The sequence below is a fragment of the Spermophilus citellus genome (genome assembly GCF_964194105.1).
Source record: "Spermophilus citellus genome assembly, chromosome: 3".
NCBI classification, from domain to species: Eukaryota; Metazoa; Chordata; class Mammalia; order Rodentia; family Sciuridae; genus Spermophilus; species Spermophilus citellus.
The window spans coordinates 219,163,840-219,182,708 of record NC_138184.1 but is presented as its reverse complement, the minus strand read 5'-3'; the positions used below and the strand labels follow the sequence as shown (position 1 = coordinate 219,182,708).

Sequence of the window (18,869 nt, the reverse complement as noted above, 5' to 3'; positions counted from 1 at the left end):
CTCCCTAAAAGGAATTTGCTATCTGAAAGTGATGCTGAGAATCCTAACCAACTTCACATCAGGACAGGAAGGGATACACCAGCCCCTAGAGTATGGATTTCATTTCTAAAAAAAAATCTATTAAAATAGTTCTCTATGTGGATGGAAGAGGAGGGATGGGGTGAGGGCTTGACAACTATTTGTGGATCTGTTGCTGTATCACAGCAGCACATGGTGCATCTTTGAAGCACATGAGGAAGGTCTCCCTGCATTCTTTTTACTGTTAGGAAACTGAAGTTCAGCTAAGTTTCAAAACTTGTTAAATATTATTTATAGAGCAAGGAGGCAAATCTGGGATCCAAATAACAATATATATGACTATAGCTTATTGGTACAATGCATTCTGTTATGCCATGCTTCAAAAAGCAGGTCATAGACCAGGTTTAGTGGTACATGCCTGTCCCAGTGACTTGGGAGGCTGAGACAGGAGGATTGTAAGTTCAAGGCCATCCTCATCAACTTAGAGAATCCCTAAGCAACTCAGCAACCCTGTCTCAAAATAAAAAGGGCTGGGATTGTGGCTCAGTGGTCAGGCACTATAGGAGTTCAATTCCTGGTACCAAAAGAGAAAAGAAAGAAAGAAAAGAAGAGAAACAGCAAGTTATGTTTCCTCATGCACAAACATACATAAAGGATCTCCAAACAGCTCTTGAAAGAAAATGAATCTTCTGTGCACATATGTAGTCAGAAAATAAAACAACTATGTGAAATAAAAAAAATCAATAGAACAAAAAAGGCATTATCAAGTGTACAAATACACATTTGTATGTGTATTTGAAGAAATACATTTGAAGAGACAATGGTCAAAAATATATATACTGAAAACTAAAATTATTGTTGAAAGAAATTGAAGAAGTGGAAATATATTCTATATTAATGAATCAGAAAATTTAATATTGGTAAAGAAGTAATACTTCCCTAATTGATCTGCAGGCTCAATGTAACACCTATTGCTGTCTTGTAGAAATTGCCAAGCTGATCCTAAAATTCATATCAAATGCAAGGAAGCCAGAATATCCAAATAATCTTGAAAAAGAACAAAATTGAAAGATTCATAACTTGTTAAATAAGACAGCATAGTACTATTAAAAGGTTGATATAGAGATCAATGAAATAGAGTTGAGAGGCCATAAGTAATCACTCTCATTTGCTGTTGGTTGATTTTTTAGAAAGTGCCAAGATGATTAAATGGGGGGAGGAGAAATCAAACCTCTACTTCATATGGACATTCTGTGAAAAGACAATTTACAGAATGAGAGAAAATATTTGCAGACCATATATATAACAATCACTTGTATCCAGAATATATGAAGTGTTTTTACAATCCAATCCTAAAAACAAATAACTTAAAAATAGGCAAAGAATTCCAATAGACATTTCTGCTAAAGTCATACATAAATTGCCAATAGGTATATGAAACAATATTCAACAGAACTGATAATTAGGGAAATGAAGACAAAAATTGATGTACTTTACGTCCATTAAAATATCTATAATAAAAAGGGTAAAAATAGCTTGTGTTGGTATGGATACAAAGTAACTTAAAACCCATTATAATGTCTGTCTATAATAAAAAGGGTAAAAATAACTTGTGTTGGTATGGATACAAAGTAACTTCAACCCTCATCCATTGCTGGTGAGAATGTCAAATGGTATTTTTTCAAAGCCAAACTCTTTAGACAGTTCTTAGAAAGTTAATATCTCTAGGATATTAAATATACGGTTGCCATACAATCTGAAAATTCTACTCCTAGATATATATTAAAGAGAAAATAAACTCATTTCGATTCAAAATCTTGCATTAAATGTTTATACATGTCTATTCATAATAGCCAAGATCTGAAAACCACTCAAATGTCTGCTGGCTGATAGAAACATGAAATGTGCTCTATCTTGACAGTAGAATATTATTCATCAATAAAAGGAATGGAGTACTGATACATCCTCCAATGTAGATGAACCTTGAAAACATATACCAGGGAAAGAAGCCAGACACAAAAAATATTATGCAATTTCATTTACTTGAAATACACAGAATGGATAATGTTAACGACAGAAAGTAGCTTAGTATTGGCTGGAGCTCAGGAAGTGGGGACAGGGAGGAATGACTGCTAACAGATCAAGGTTTTTCTTTTGAAATGATGAAAATATTCTAAAATTTTATTTTAGTGTTGGATGTACAACTCTGTGAATGTACCCTGGGTTGTGTGGGCAACCAGGCGTGATCTGTTTGACATTGCTCCATTTAGCTGGCATCATGTAAGTACAAACACAATACAAATATGAAACAACAAATACAGGAATGTAGAAGATTATCTGCGCCGCAATTGACAAAAGCACTCACTCATATGTCGGTCTGGTCTGGGACCACCCGTACAGGCTGTGTACGTCATAGTGTCGCACCCGGGAGCCATCTGGCAGGATCTGCTCACTCTCCATGCACAGGGTCTTACTGCTCAGGCCTTTGTCCCTAGATTCCAAATCTGAGGGGAAATGTTGAGTTATTTCCCAAATGACTTGTACATTCATTCTGACATTTCTCTATTTCAATCAGCACTTTTGTTACCAGTAACAGGTTCAATTTCTGAGTTTTTTTTTTTAATGTACAAAAGCAACATCTTATGACTTAATAAAATTTGTAAAAGGTAAGAATGGGGTATGGCAGGGGAAAAGTACCCTTGGCTGTGTTCCAACTCTAACTTAGGGAATGCTGTCACCACTGGTTTTACAAGTTGACAAACTCCTTGGGTGAAAGGATTGGGTTTTCCACTAGATGGTAATGTTCTCAAGGGAATAGATCTTGTTTTGCTCAATCTTACCAGCTTTTGCCTGTCATATACATGTGGGAGGAAGGAAAAACTGAATGAAAGAATAATTGAGTTAATGGACACAGCTCTGCACGGCAGTGATCTAGACACAAAGAAACCTGTGTCCCAGATTCTGCTTCATGAATTTATGGTACACTGCTCATAGGAACTTACTTCCTTTTGGGGCCTCTGTAAGATGAGAGGATTCAATCATTTGAGAAGTGTTTGATCCCAACATCATATTTCAGTTTGCACTCTGGAACTACCAAGGGGTATCTTTCATGAACTATTTGCAAACACAGACTGAAAGTTCAGGACTAGACTTTCATTTACTAATAGAGAGAGAGAGAGAGAGAGAGAGAGAGAGAGAGAGAGAGAGAGAGAGAAGGGGTTTATTGAAAAGTTTAGCATTTGGGGCAATTATTAAGAATACAAGTAACAATGAATGTTGGCAAGGATGTGGCGGGGAAAGGTATAGTCATACATTGCTGATGGGACTGCAGATTGGTGTAACCACTTTGGATAGCAATGTGGAGATTCCTCAGAAAACTTGGATTGGAACCATCATTTGACCCAGACATCTCACTCCTCAGTCTATACCCAAAGGACTTACTATACCCATAGGACTTACTATAGAGACATGGCCACATCAATGTTTATAGCAGCTCAATTCACAATAGGTAAGCTATGGAACCAAACTAAGTGTCCTTCAACAAATGAATGGATAAAGAAAATGTGGCATATATACACAATGGATTATTATTCAGATATAAAGAAGAATGAAATTATGGCATTTGCTGGTAAAAGGATGGAACTGGAGGCTATCATGCTAAGCAAAATAAGCCAATCCCAATAATACAAAGGCCACATGTTCTCTCTGATACGTGGATACTAACATATAATGGAGGGGGGGGCAGAGAATAGATATTCACTGGATTAGACAAAGGGGATGAAGGAAAAGGAGTGGAAAGAAAGACAGTAGAATGAGTCGGACTTAACTTTCCTACATTCTTATATTAGTATACATCCAGTGTAACTTCACATCCATGTACAATGACAAGGGAAGTTATACTCCATGTATGTATAATATGTCCAAATATTATACATGTATATCTAAAAAGAACATTTTTCTCATATATATCTAAAAAGAACAACTTTTAAAAGTTTAGCATTCAGTTCACCATTGTCAATATAATAAAACGCATTGCTTCGTTTCTTTCATACAATGTCATGTCATTATTTCTACACACACACACAAAAAATTAGGCTTTACTTTGACAGTAAGAGGGAAATCTTCAGTGTTTGAACAGGGCAATAATTTGATAAAGTAACATTTTACTACCTGGCATATAGGGTGGGTTATTAAGAACTTCACTGCGGCAGCCCCCAACAGATCCATCCACAAAGTTTGACGGCTCATTCATATCCTGAATTAAGTTAACAAGAGAAGATTCCATCACGTCAGGTCCGTATGGCCTTCACCTAGAGGACACTAGTTGCAGAAGATGCCTGGCCTGCACTGAAGCTTTGTCTCTGTAGTGGCTCAGGGGACTCTGCTTAATCCTGGCATTGACTAAAGTGGACTTAAGAGTCTACATCTACTTCTGTGGAGTGTTAAACTCCTTCCAGCTCACTTGGCATTTTTAAATTTATGAAGTGGTAACCTAGCAGCAAAAATATTGAAACTATGCTGAATCTAGAACCTAAGGAAATATTTTGATTCATCTATACCACAGGAGAAGCACATCTTTGTTTGTCTACCCACAAATTATTCACTTTGTATCTGAAGCCAGGGGCCACTACAATTTCTCTCTCCTTTTTCTTAGCCAATAGCTTGGACTAATTCTGCTATTCAGGTGCACCAAACACAAGGAGACATATCTCACTTTCTGCAGTAGACACATTCCTGAAAAGTTGTATATGATTCAGAAACCAGTCTGGAAATAAAATCATATTTTGGCAAAAGTTGTCTACTTTATAAATAGAGAAGTTAAAGTTTTGTATGTTATGTTATCTTATATGGAATATACTAAAGGCAAAGGCAAGTATTTGGACAACTATTCATTATTTTGAATTATGCACCTTTCTTTCAATGGGAACAAATACTTCAGTTATCAGAATCTCTTGTTTCTCAAAGTTATCTATATCTCTTCACTGTCTGATTTGCCTGTTTGGGTTCATTTATGCATTCTTACCTGTCTGCTCTGTGCCTATTTACCCTGAAGGTTCAAGTGGGCAGGGAGGCCCCCAGGCAGACAGTTGGCTTATAGGTTTGTCTCTTGTGAATCACAAGCTTCTTGCAGACTGACCTAGCCTTGAGCAGCTCTTCCTAGCTGACCTGGTAACTGCTGAGGTTTTCAGGCCACTAGATAGAGGGGAAGGAAATCACGACATTGATAAGATTCCTATCCTTAGAAAAACATAAATAGAGGGGCCCTTGGACACATGTCCCAGAGACACCTCCAGAAGCCCTACACTCAGGGCTTTTTAAGCTATTCCTTCAGGGTAAATGTCTCTTTGCTATAGATTTATGCCTTGCCTGTCCCCAGTTCTGCCCTGTGTTGCAGGACAGGCTTTAGGGTTTCTAGGTCAGTTTAGCCAACAGGAAGCACCAGCAAGAGATGGAGGGTTGAGAGTAAGAGACGAGGGCACATCTTCCTCTCCCTAATGCCCTGGCATCTCCTGCAGTAGCACGTCTCCTCCATGGGCTCCCACTTCCTCCAGAAGACATGACCCTGGGCAGGTCCACAAGAATCTCTGCTACTCCTATTCCCAGGACCTAGATTCTGTACCATCACCCTTCCTTTCTTGCCTCTGGTTCCAGTGCCCTGCTTCTTCTAGTCTTGGAATTGCTTCCCCAAGTTTTGAATGTGAACAATCAAAAGAGTAATCACTGAGGGTGCACTTACGATTGACAGTCCATCAAACTTCAAGCTCTTCCCTGGCTCTCTGGGGTTAGCATAGAGCTCGTTTATCTCTTTCTTCCACCATGCAGCTGTGCTGTTACGAAAGAAGTCAGGGAATGCAACGTGGGCCCTGTACATCTGTAAGAGTGATACATATTGTCATAGTGAGGTCATGCATGTCCAAGAAGGGGAATCCTGGGAACAGGAAGGGGAGATGAGCAGGCTCTTGAGCCTGTCCAGCTCAGCGTCTGATTTAACCTCAATTCTGCTGCTGTTGGTGTTTCAAAGTTTACAGTGGACACACAGTTGGGGAAAGGATGCCTTCATTCTTAATTATCTTAGAAAAGGGTTAGATATCTTTTAAACATAGAACTTCCTTTATGACTAGAAAATTAGTCATGGCAACTAGAAAACCAATAGTCAGCATCTAAACAATGTAAATTTAGAGATGCATGACTCATTTGACTCATCAAATGAAATGCAGGAGGACCCCATAATCCAAGGAGAAGCAAGCTGCACAGTGGAGGGGTTGGTGGGTGCCAGGCTGATGTGGGAGCAAGGACTGAGACCAAGTCCTTTGCTCCTTTCAACTGGCTAGTGTTTGCTTTGGTATGTAGGTAATTCATTAACCTGCAAAGGGTTTTGTTCATAAGAGATACTCTTCCGAGAAAGCATTCTGGACTTTGGTTCCTTATTTTTCAAGCAACACTAGATTCAAATTACAACCCATTAAAGGCATACATGTAAGGAACTCCATGGGTAATTTTCTTCTATACTTTTCCATTTTAGCTATTTTTTAGGTTTCTCATTTGAGGATCACCTTCTGCAAAAAAAATACCACCAGACAAGCACACTGGCTTTAAAGCCACTTAACCAGAGCATAAGCTATTTATCTAACAGAATAAAACAAATAATATCCAGATATGTAGGGCAATGAAGACCAAAATCCATGTATGACTGTACCTTGACCTGAGTTTCCTGGTCAAGGGATTCATCCACATTTACATTGGGCAGCTCTGGCCAAACCTAGAGAAAAAGAGGAAATATTGAAACCTTTAAGTCATGGCAAACAGACCATGAGGTGTTTCATATGTTAGACTTTCATGACATGCATCTTCACAAATGCTGGGCATCTTGGCCATAAATTAAATTGTAAATACAAATCAATAGATGAAATCCTGGTAGGTGAAATCCTGTTAGGCTCAGATCTTTTTGTTTCATTCCATAAGTTTTCATAATGTTATTTTTAACTTAATAAGTAACCCAATTCATTTTAGATGTGTCTTCTGAGTAACCATCTTTCAAATAATTACTCCGTTGTCTGGTCTGCCTTTTATTTTTGTGTATAACAAAATTCCCTTTATAAAAATAAATGTTAAGGTTGACTCTAAGAATAAGATTGATTTACATTTACAGCCATAAACTCTGTCTCAATAGTTCTAAGTAATACCATAACTTTTGGGCACCCACAAATGTACTTAGTGTTTAAAAAAACTTCCATATATCAACCAAATTCATCTGTAATTAGTAGGACTTTATATACATTGATTAATTAATTCAACCAGGAAACAGTTACTGAGCACTTATTATGAGGATCTATATCTACTGAGATTATAGCAGTAAATACTGCCTGTTTTTTCCAAGAGTTCACAGAGAGTAATATATAAGTGCTACATGGTATGCTATACTCTCTCTGGAATGACACCAAAAAGGGAAAAACAGCAATTGAAACAGTTATGGAGTACTTCTCAAGAAGTAAGATCTGGGCTGGAGATGTGGCTCAAGCAGTAGCGCACTCGCCTGGCATGCGTGCAGCCCGGATTCGATCCTCAGCACCACATACAAACAAAGATACTGTGTCCTCCGAAAACTAAAAAATAAATATTAAAAACTCTCTCTCTCTCTCTCTCTCTCTCTCTCTCTCTCTCTCTCTCTCTCTCTCTCTGAGTTCGTCTTGGGGTGCAGATATTATCTGGGGACACCGGGAAGGCTATATTCAAAGTGAGAAAGGCATGTATCCAGAACTGTAGGCAGCAGCATAGTAAAATTAAGGAACAGAGTTAGAACCTGGCAAAAGCTACTGTCATGTGGGTCAGGAAGTTCACATAAAACACTGCTGCTATAAATCAGATAAATGAGGATGAGGATTGAGGACACAGAAAAGGAATTCAAGGGGTCAAAGAAAAAAACAAGAATCTATAGGATTTGCTGATTCATTTAAATAAGAGGCTGAGTAAGCATCGTAAGTCAAAGGTGACTGTGAGTTTTGAGTTTAGGTGGCTGGGAGACACAGATTTCAGAGTCTCTCTCTCTACAGGATTCCTCATGTTTACTACTAAATGACTAGCTGGAATACATAAAGCGTGGGACATCAGAACATATCCAGGCAATAACTTGGTATTTAATATCTAGAGGATTAGAGCTGTGACCTTGGTCTTATTAATGTGTATTAAGCTAATCAGCATCAGATAGATTTCTACTCATTCATAATTTATTAGTTAACCAATATATTTTTGTACGATTTATTGAGAGCACCTTTTAATCAAGACATAGTGCTGTGTATTAATTATAGCCCCTTCCCCAAGCCTCACCTTTCCCCAGACAATGTCATTGGTGTTGGGCCATTTGATGAACACGTTGTCTTCCTGTCCTCTGGTGAAGGTGAGATACTGTGTCTCATTGCCAGAAATGGCTGGGTCCTGCAGTGACAGGATTTAAGACTGCAAAGGTGAGAAAAATGTCCCTAAGGCAAGTCCTCTCCCAGACTTTGACAATTTAGTGCAGAAAGAAATGATGGACCAAAATAAAATTAGATAAATAAAAAAGCATTGATAATTTGACATATCTACTGGGAATATTACATAACCAATTAAGATGGAAGTTGCCACCAGGACCCAAAAGTAAGATAGATGACCCTTATAAAGGATGACCTCTTTCAAAGGGAGCAAGAATCTCTTACATATTATAGAAAGTAAACACCCAGAGCCATAACTAAAGAAGGGAAAAATCATAAAAATTGAAATATAATATGACATATGTGACTTTTCCAATAAACAGGGAAATTAATATTTTAAAAAAGAGACCTAAGAATTAAAAGAATTTGTTAATATTTCTCTATAAAATTATTGAGAAATAAAGATGTGCTAATGTTTGGAAAACAAATCCTGGAGATAAAGTAGTTTAATAAGATATTATCCTCAATTGGAGAGAGACAATTTATAGCATTTCCAGAGTCTAACAGCAGTGCTCCTTAAGAAATTGAACTTCTGCATTCTATTCTCTGGTGCGGCCATCTGAGATGGACATTAATGTTCAGCCCATCTCATACTTCCCCAGTTACTCTCTATATTGCGCTGTTTCCAATTGGATGTAAATCATCATTATCTGAAATTACCTTCCTAATAGTTTTTTTATTGGCTGTCTCCCTTTACTAGAATAAATGTCATTAATTCATTAATTTAAAACACATGCACTCTTTCTAAAACAGTGATTTTCAAGTAGCCAATGTTTTGTAAATACTTAAATTTTAAAATGAACAAGAATCATGCTCTGATTTTTGGAAGCTAGAAGGAGGAAATCCTTTGTGGGTAGTTACTTCTGTATTTACCAAGATATAACTTCCAATGTAAAATAATAAGTTGGCATTCTGGATCTTACCTCCGTTGTTTGTGGGCTTAATAAAAGAGAAATGGGTCCCCTAAGACTCATGGTTGCTGAATGATGATACAGTATAAGAGATTTTTTAACCCCCTGCAGTTTCCTAAAAATGAGACTGAGCTATAGCTATTCATCCTGACGCCTGAAATAGTGAGACCCTTTTTTCTTTCCTACATTCAGTGTTTCTGCCTACAGTTGTCCTAACTCTCTCCCCAAAAAAGTATTGATTAATTAAAGCCTAGTGGCATTCAGCAATGAAAAAAAATAATAAATATGACGAAGTATCACCTCTTACAATGCATTTTTTCACCTGTTCTTTCCTTCTTTATTTGCTTTTCAAAACTTTTAAAAGATAATAATTAAAGACTCACAGGAAGAGGCCAAGATGTGTGTGTGTGTGGTGGGGGGGATTTCTTTTACCTTTTTCCCAGTTCTTCCCAGGGGTTTAATTTTTGAATTGTGAACACAGAAACAGAAAGAGGCATGCAATCTGCCTTCACACCTACCAGAACGAGAATAAATCTGGTGCCATTCTTCTTCATTTGCTCTATCAGGACACCGAGGTTTTGAAAGCTGGGGCTGAGGGTGAAGTCCAGCTTCCGGTCCATGTAATCGATGTCCACATGCTGGACGTCCTACAAGAAGGAGCGGACACTCAGGCTCCTGCAGCGGCACCTGCAGGGCACACTAACTGCTCTTCCAGGCTCCAGACCCTGCTGCTTGCTCCCCCAGCCCCAGCCCTCATCATTCCCCATCTCAATACCCACTACACTGACTTTGCAATTATGTTGATTGACCTTGCTTTCTGATTCCCGCTCACAATTCACTTGTCCCCACTTTCTTCTTCTGTGCCCCCAACAGGAACTTGCTTTCTCTCAATTTATGTCTTACTCACTCTTCAAATCTCAAATTTGGTGAGCCTATCATACAAAAAGCTAGTTGAAGTGTCCAAGAAAATGAGACTTCCCTAATAAACCAAAAAGGTTGCATACTAAGTTTCTTTTTTTCCTACAGTAAACCTTATCGAATTAAATCAACTTAGAATACATATTTTACTTTAAAATATATATATCACGTGTTTATTATATTGTAAATAGAATATCTATATATTCAAGAAAGATTTAACATTCTCTAATATTTATTTATTGGTTGTCTCCCTTCACTGAAATAAATGTCTTTTATTCACTAATTTAATATATATTATATACATATAATTTATATACAACATACATATATATTATATATGACTTATATAATATATTGTATATAATTTTAAAGACATATAATTCATAGGATTTATATACATAAATAGCATGATTGCTTTGGTGAGGCAGATCTATGAACTTTTCCATCTTGTGATTTTCCTATATTTTAAAATTTCTGTTTAATAAGTTTATAATAAAAGTTAAGCACGGACATGTGTCAATTTTTTTTAAAAAAAATTTGTGGTTGTAGATGGACAGAATGCCTTTATTCTATTTGTTAATTTTTATGTTGTGCTGAGGATAGAACCCAGTGCCTCATGCACACTAGGCAAGTGCTTTGCTACTGAGCTATAGCCCCAGCCCTCAAATTATTATTGATGGGAATATCATAGCACTTTATTCTCATCTTCCAGTTGTTAATTGCCTTTAAGAATCTCAGGAGGTGAACTGAAAGCCAATAAAGACAATGAGTGGTAGAAAACTAATCAGTAGAGAAGGAGTGCACTGTTTGTGGAATCCAGTTGACCACACTTCTCAGGGCTTTCCTGGGGAACTAGGTGGGTACTTAGGATAATGTGTGTGTGTGTTTTAAAGAAAGCAAAGGCTTCATTTTAATCACTTCCTTGCCTATTGCCACTTCATATCCATCTCACACAGACCCCCACTTCTAAGACTGCCTTGGCCACTACATTATGTTCCAGGGAGTCAGTGGGTGCCAATACCCTCCACTCATTCCACCAGTGGCCAAAGGATCCATGCAACTCTTAGTTTTGAACCTCGACTCAAAAGGGCAGCAGGCAAAGACTTTAAAAAACAATGTATCACACAGAACTAGCTCCACAGCTACAGGATTTATGCTGAAGTAGCCACAGTAATAATTTCAATGAAGCTGTTTTCAATACACAATTAGTCACAGAATCCCATAGCTAAACCCAGAGGTTGAGGGAGGGTTTCATACATAGGGTATCTGGGCTGCCACCATTGCATCATGCAGATTGGCGATTTCAGAATCATTCTGGTATCCATAGCGACTCAGCTGGAATCCCAGAGCCCAATATGGAGTCATTGCTGGCCGACCAATCAACTAGAATAGAAGAATGCTAATTACCTTGATAAGATCATTACACATTGTATACATATACCAAATTATCATACCATACCCCATAAATGTATGCAAATGTTATGTTAATTAAAAAAATAAAAACTAGATCCAAGTAACTTTGTAAGGAAGAAAAGATAGTTGACTTTTGTTTGAAATAATTTGAAAATTTCTACTGACTACTGTCTGACCTGAGGCCACCCTCCAAAAAACTAGTGAAATCAAATAAATGTGGAACAACCCTAGAGATGAAGAATGCTAGAAACATTGTAATTAACATTTCCCTATATTCTATTACACTGTGAAACCTGAGAATGTGGTGGTTATTACTGATCTGAGATTCTTAAGATAGGCTGTTTAGCAAGCAATTGAAAGACATGTAATATTAATATGCATTTAGCATCCATATTAATAAAATCTGACTTACACCTCAGGGTAAAAAGAAAAAGACTGACCCAACTCAGTACTGAAAACATGGTAACAATACCCAATAAATATTTAGTGATATATCAATGGATAGAATGGCTTCCAACCTCAGTGTATTGCTGAGTTACCAGTTCGGGGGTTGGCCCCAAAACCAAATAAAAGTCCAAAATCCCTCCTACAGTGCGGTATGTCAGGGCAGGAGTGGGCTGCAGAGTCATATCTGTAAAAATTTTAAAATAAAGAGATAGATGAGGAGCTTGTAAGACACCCAGAAAGAGAGATGCTCTAAAATGTGCTGTCTTCACTCTCCTTCCTTCATGTCTATCTCCTATAGAATGTCCTCCCTTGTCCAGTGGTGTCAGAGATGGACCTGCAGTACCCCAAACTGCATCTACCACATTATATGACACTCAACAGCTGACATCACCTGCATTAAGGAACTGAAGTGTCACAGCAAAATAAGGGACCGCAGTTAGTCAAATGGTACAATTAATGCCTGTTCTGGAACAATTTTTAAGTGTTGAATAAGTGAACAAATGAATGGAAGGTCAGTTTGTCCATGCCACTTTCCTTTCCCCTTAGCTTATTCGTTTCTAGCAATCTCCCAGATGACAATGGAGTGGTCAGGTTGTTTGTGGTGGCGCCCGGGGAGCACGCCCCTGTCTTACCCATGGCATTGCTGTTCAGCAGGAGCACTCCATGGGCACTGCCGTCTTCTTCCAAGGCCATATAGTAGGGGTGAACACCATAGGAATTTTTCTTGTACTGGTAATTGAAAGTCATGAGAGTAATAGAAAGATAAAAATCCAATAGTTTCCAGATCATAATCCAAACAGCAAACTCATATTCCATGTAAAAGATTTGATTCAGCGTTATATCCTTTGTAGAACCTTCTTTGACCTTCCTTTCCACCCCAGCCTAAAACCTATGTCCTCCCCCTCTCCGTCACCTTTATTGATTATTACATAATTCTTTTTTTTTTTCCTTGTGGTACTGGGGATTAAACCCAAGGCCTTGCTTATGCTAAGCTTATGCTGTCACTGTGCTACCTCGCCAGCCTCTTATATTTTTACTTCTGAGACGGGTCTCACTAAGTTTCCTAAACTGGCCTTGAACTTGTGACCCACCTTCCTCAGCCTTCCAAGTAAATGTGCACCAACATGTGTGGCTTATTATTACACAATTCTATCACAGCACTCACTACACTGTGCTATCATTATTTCTACACCAATCTGTCTGTCTATAAACTTCTGAAGGGCAAAGACAGTGTCTAATTAAATTTGCAGATAAGCATCTAGCAATGTGCTCAAACACTGAATATATTAAATAAAAGTTTGTGAAATAAAATTTGTAATCCACGGGAGACGGGTGGAAAAATATATGTTAGGAGTTTGTTTGTTTGTTTTACAGATAAAAGAGCATGACCTGTGGCCTCTTATAACCTTACAACCAAGAGCTAGAAAGATGAGGCTGATAAATGGAACCTCATTTACTGGCCTAAGAATTAAAAGTAAATTTGCCGAAGGAGAAACTGCTAATTTCATTTTTGTCCTTACCGCTGGTGGCTCATCCCGAGCAAACATTCCCCAGGTTGTCCAGTTCATGTTTCTTCTGAAAGTCATGTGCTCAGTTTCCCCAAAACCATAGATGTACTGAGAAGGGAGGCGAGTAGAAATGGAAAGGAACATGTCGTTGAAGGTGAAGCCTGGGAGTTGAGAATCCCAACTGCAACACAAAGGCAGACCTCCAAGCTGAGCTGCAGATCTCAGGCAGAGCAAATGGAGCAAATGGGATGCCTAGATGATTCAGAAGCCTCTTGAATCATTGCACATCAAGATCCAGGTTCAAATGTTATAAAAGGACCTGGTCATAACAATAGCCATGACTCAGTACCAAGGTTCCACATTTGCATTTTAATTCTGTGCTTTGCAAAACTGAGAGCTCCTTCTCAGAACTATGGGCTCATTGAGGGCAAGTACCAGGTCTCATTCATCTCTTTATGTCCAGTTCTCAGTGCCTGGCATACCAGCAAATGTGAATAAATGAATGAGATCTAAAAAGTACTTTTGGATAGAAAAAATTGACACTCTTGGAATAACTTCTCTAGATTGACCAGAGAACTCACTGAAATTGAAAACAGAGAAAATCAGATACATAGTCAAAGATAGCAGAAGCCCCACATAGGAAAAAACACAAATGTGCATACAAGTGACAACCTTTGCTGGGATGGGAGGCCTCACCCTGGGCAAAGCCTGGACCTCAAGCATCAGGATAAGAGATGAGAGATGACAATCCACATTTTCACACTTAATATCATAAAAATGCTTGAAGTCTATGGTGTCTATAGAACCAAAGATGATGAAAGTCCATTTCTCTCTTCATACCCACCTCTTTCCTCTCTCCTGCCTCTTCAATTATTATTTCTTAATGAAGCATAATACAGAACAGACATATCTGAGGTTATTTGTTATACTTACTTAACAGTTTTCTGTTCTACTCAACAAGAGTAACAAATAGGAAAGATATTTCTTTCTTTGAATTCAAACAACACTTGTGGCTTTTTAAACCTAAGGTTGATTAATCTTTCTGAGTTAATGACTAACATAAAAATAAATTCCCTAATGAAGTAAGAGGAAATTGACATGCTCTTTAACAAATACACACACACATCATGAAGAGTCTCTGAGACTAATATTTTACTTGCCTTAATTAGCAACACCATAATTACCATCAGTCACTCTGATTAAAGCCAATAAATAGCACTTACATCACAGTTTGGGAACTTCTGCGTCGAATCTGGATTCCAGGGGGATTGTTCTGAACCCTGACTTCATACTGGCAGTTTTCAGGGGAGACAAGCGGTGAACGTGGTGTGTTCAGAGGTACTGGGACCTCGTACCTTTTATTAGTGGGATCATAGATCTGGCAAGGAGAGAAAAATAAAAAAAACTCTTCCTGATGGAGTCTGAGACCTGATACCCCTCATGTTAGCCCACAGAATTCATTTCCAATGTTGTTTGTTTTCGACCAGTTTAAACCACATCAGGAGGCACTGAACATCCCAAGAGCAGTTGCGAGGCCTCCTTATCTACTGTGGCAGATTCTGAGCTTCCAAAATGCCTCAATAATACCCACTCAAGAGAACTTGTAATCTAAGGTTATAGAATCTTGTGGAGAGAGTGTATATGTACTTAGGATGTGTGCTATATGAACATACATGTGCATGTAACTTCAAGACTGTATGTGAGAGATTGCATGTGTATACTGGGAACTAGACCTCTTTACCACTTGAGCTTCCAGATGCTGCATGCCTTCTCAATCCTTCAGGTTTCTCCTTTGTACCCTCTATTCATTCCTACTCATCTAACAGGATTGGTGTGAGAAAAAACAAGAGGACTGCAGCATGCATGCAAGATAGGGACCATCACCACCATGGCGACCATCCCCTCCTCATGCTGCTATTAGCCCACAGCCTGGACTTCAGTAAAGCTTTTTCTAAAGCCCTACTTTTCAAAACTCTGTTTCTTAAACAAAAAACAGCAGCATTGTCTGGGAGCTTGTTAGGAATTCAGACTCAGCCTCTGTCCCGGATCTGCTGGTCAGAACATTTGGGTTCACAGGATGCCCACAGTGATGGAGGACACACTCAAGTGAGAGGAGCAATGTCAAGAGCAGAGCTGCTCAAGCCTGTCTCCACCAGCCATGTGTGGCTTTTGCACACCAGAAATGCATGAGTCTAAATCACGATTCACCACAAGTGCAAACACATGCCAGATTTTGATGACTTAATTAAAATGTTGTGAAATCTCTCTCCACAATTAAACTTGGATTTCAAAATGAACTGATACATATTTTATAACATTGGTTAAATGAAATAGCTAATTTACTTGTATGAGTGTGTGTGTTTTTCAAACACGTTTTTTTAAAAAAATACCCCTACTAAAAAACAAACTTGGTTCTCACTGTATTTCTGGTAAGTAAAGGACAAGAGTGGGTCTCAAAGTGTGGCCCTTTTACCTGAAGCATCAGTCAGCATTGCTGGAGAACTTAGAAATGCAAATGCTCAGGCTGGGCCAGCCCAGAATGCTGAACTGGAAACCGTAGGGTGAGGCTGAGCAGCCTGAGTTTTAACATCTGCAGGTGATTCTGATGCATGTTAAAGTCTGAGAGCCACTATTAAAGAAATAACTAGAAATTTTGGAAGCCAGTTGGTTCCTCTCATATGTATTAACCACAAATCAAATTCATGTTTTCAGGGCTAAGAATTTTTTGAGAACATTTATGATCTAGAGAATTCATTATTATAGGAAATTCACAAGCCTGATGGATCTAAGGTCACACCCTGCCTCTGTCATTTACTTTTTACCTTTATCTCTCTAAGGCCTTCTCAGCTCTTGCATCATGAACAGAGAGGTTTGGATGAAAAGTCTTTTCATGACTTTCATCTACACAGGCCTGTAGGTTAAGAACTCACCTTGAAAACCAGAATTGTCAGCATGGGAATTACCTTTATCTGCAGCATGCTCTCTGTATGGTAGGTCACACTCAGTCTGAGGAGGCTGATCTTTTCAGAGAGACGATTAGAGACAGTGGCTGCTCCTGGTGATGGTGGAGCTGCCGCTGCCCGGGTAGATGCAGGGACCTCCAGGAGGGTAAGGTCGGTGGTGATGCCCGTGGGCAGGTACTGAATGTTACTGGCAGCATAGTTAGGGATGGTGTCATAGTAACAGGTGGGCACACCAGGAGTAGCTGTGGGCTGCAACAACAGGAGACGCTCTTGGTCAGCCTCAGACACCATACTCTGAGACTCTAATTACTAAAGAAGCTGGTTAGCACAGACCAAATCAGGATGCTTTGCCCTTTCTTATCTGATGAATCATGTGCCCCCCAAAGATAGACCCCAAGCCCTGGTACTATGAATGTGACTAGTTGGAAGCAGGGTCTTTGTGAATGATCCAAGTGTAGAAGAGGTCATTAGGATGGGTTCCCATTCAATATAACTGGTGATCTCAGGAGGGGAAATGTAGACACAGGTGTGAAGATGAGGACAGAGATTGAGTAAAGCATGTGCAAGCCAAGAAATGCTAAATACTGCCAGTCTGACACCAGAAGCAAGGCGTAAATCATGGAGCAGAACCAACATCACATCCCACAGAAGGAGCCAACCCTGCTAACGTCTTGATCTCAGACTTCTAGAGTCCAGAACTAGGAGGAAATAAGTATGTATTGTTCTAAGCCAATCGGTTTGCATGAATTTGTTAAAGCAGCCCTACCCAATGAACACAGGTACACTCATTTCACACACACACACACACACACACACACACACACACACACGTCCCAGCCTTCTGTAATGAGTGAATCCTTCAAGAACAGCAGGAAGCCCAGTCTGGAGCCTGGAACCCTGAGGCAGGGTCTGCTCCCAGTGTCCTTACTGCCCTAAATCCCATCTTGAGGAATCCTTAACTCTTTCAGGCTTTCTTTCTCTCCATTGTTCATATGAAAGGACCCGCCTTCCCTTAACCCTTCTTCTTTGGGTTCTCTAATAGAAGAAAAATAAATTCACTTAAAATACCCAGTGAATGATACAAACCCACTGGACACTATCATATAAAATGGGGTTTTGAATGACATGGCTGGGGAAACAATCAGAATAGCCATAAGTCTCTTCTGATTCTGGATATCTGAGGAAAATACATATCCTGAAGGGTTGACAGATGCATATGGGCAGGCTGTCATGGTACTCTTCAGGCCATAAACTTTTAAAGTGTTTCCTTGGTGCTTAATGACTTTTGGGGCAATTTCTCTAAGTTTCTGGTCAACATGGGAGCTTGCCTTTGCTCAATACCTCCCAAAGGCATCCCCGCTGTCTGCAACTCTCCTCAGAAGCAGTGGGATCCTCAGGGTAGCAGTTGAACTTCTCCAGATCATTGACTACAAGATCCCACTCTATAGAGAATTCTTGTCCCAGAACCAGTCCCTTGAGATCAGTGATGGTCACCACCTGGGGAAGACAAAGAAGACTCCAGTGACAAATGAGATGAGGTAGAATTATGTGGACAAAGCCCTGCCTGGTGGTCTGGAAGCCATGTGTAAATACTCTCCAGTACTAGGCTAATGTGTGCAAAGTGTTTCCCTGGGTCTTAACCGGGCTCAGCCTGTCTGGTTCTAAATGTCTAGAAAAGAGTTGTCTCCTATCTTAGGATTCCAACTCTCACATCTTCTTCAGACCCTAATGTAAGCAAAGTGTTAGGGTTTGGATTTATATGCAAAAGTTTCCCCTGCACTCTGCCTGTGATGCTGTGGCTGTCCCAAGCCAGTGTCCTATCTGACTGCCCAAAGTCAAAAAAAACAAAAAGGGACTATTCTTCAGAATCTCAGGACGGGGCTTTCAGCAAGGACCTATGAGATGGAACAATCTCTCACCTTTGTTGAAGCACTGTAGACAACACTTGAAATGGAGGTGGCGACATTATTTAAAGACACAATAAAATTACTCGGCTCTTTGTCCATTCCCAAGATTCTGATATCTGTAAACATGAGGTTGTCCGGGTCCACATAACCATTATGTATGATCTTTGCCTGTAGACGGTTCTGGAGGGGAAAAGCCAGTTTGCAGTAAATGCGTCACATTCAATCTCTCTCTGGGATCTTAGGTGTTTCCCTTTTCTCTGTGTTCTAAAGGCTGCTAAGTGTCATCCCCAGGGAGCCTCTGACTCAGACTCAAGAT

At 39.2% G+C, this 18,869-nt stretch overlaps 1 protein-coding gene across 1 annotated transcript in view; it reads right to left on the bottom strand.

Annotated features, from left to right (window-relative positions):
* MGAM2 (maltase-glucoamylase 2 (putative)) overlaps nucleotides 1-18,869 on the bottom strand; it is a gene marked incomplete at both ends in the record, with an annotated part of 94,204 nt that overhangs the window by 22,863 nt on the left and 52,472 nt on the right. The window contains 14 exons of the mRNA XM_081283327.1: nucleotides 2,384-2,522; nucleotides 4,189-4,273; nucleotides 5,756-5,890; nucleotides 6,716-6,778; nucleotides 8,344-8,451; nucleotides 9,916-10,044; nucleotides 11,573-11,698; nucleotides 12,247-12,359; nucleotides 12,808-12,904; nucleotides 13,696-13,864; nucleotides 14,907-15,061; nucleotides 16,647-16,895; nucleotides 17,988-18,143; nucleotides 18,566-18,733. Of these exons, the coding sequence (XP_081139453.1) occupies nucleotides 2,384-2,522; nucleotides 4,189-4,273; nucleotides 5,756-5,890; nucleotides 6,716-6,778; nucleotides 8,344-8,451; nucleotides 9,916-10,044; nucleotides 11,573-11,698; nucleotides 12,247-12,359; nucleotides 12,808-12,904; nucleotides 13,696-13,864; nucleotides 14,907-15,061; nucleotides 16,647-16,895; nucleotides 17,988-18,143; nucleotides 18,566-18,733 (1,892 nt within the window). The remainder of the gene's footprint in view (nucleotides 1-2,383; nucleotides 2,523-4,188; nucleotides 4,274-5,755; nucleotides 5,891-6,715; nucleotides 6,779-8,343; nucleotides 8,452-9,915; nucleotides 10,045-11,572; nucleotides 11,699-12,246; nucleotides 12,360-12,807; nucleotides 12,905-13,695; nucleotides 13,865-14,906; nucleotides 15,062-16,646; nucleotides 16,896-17,987; nucleotides 18,144-18,565; nucleotides 18,734-18,869) is intronic.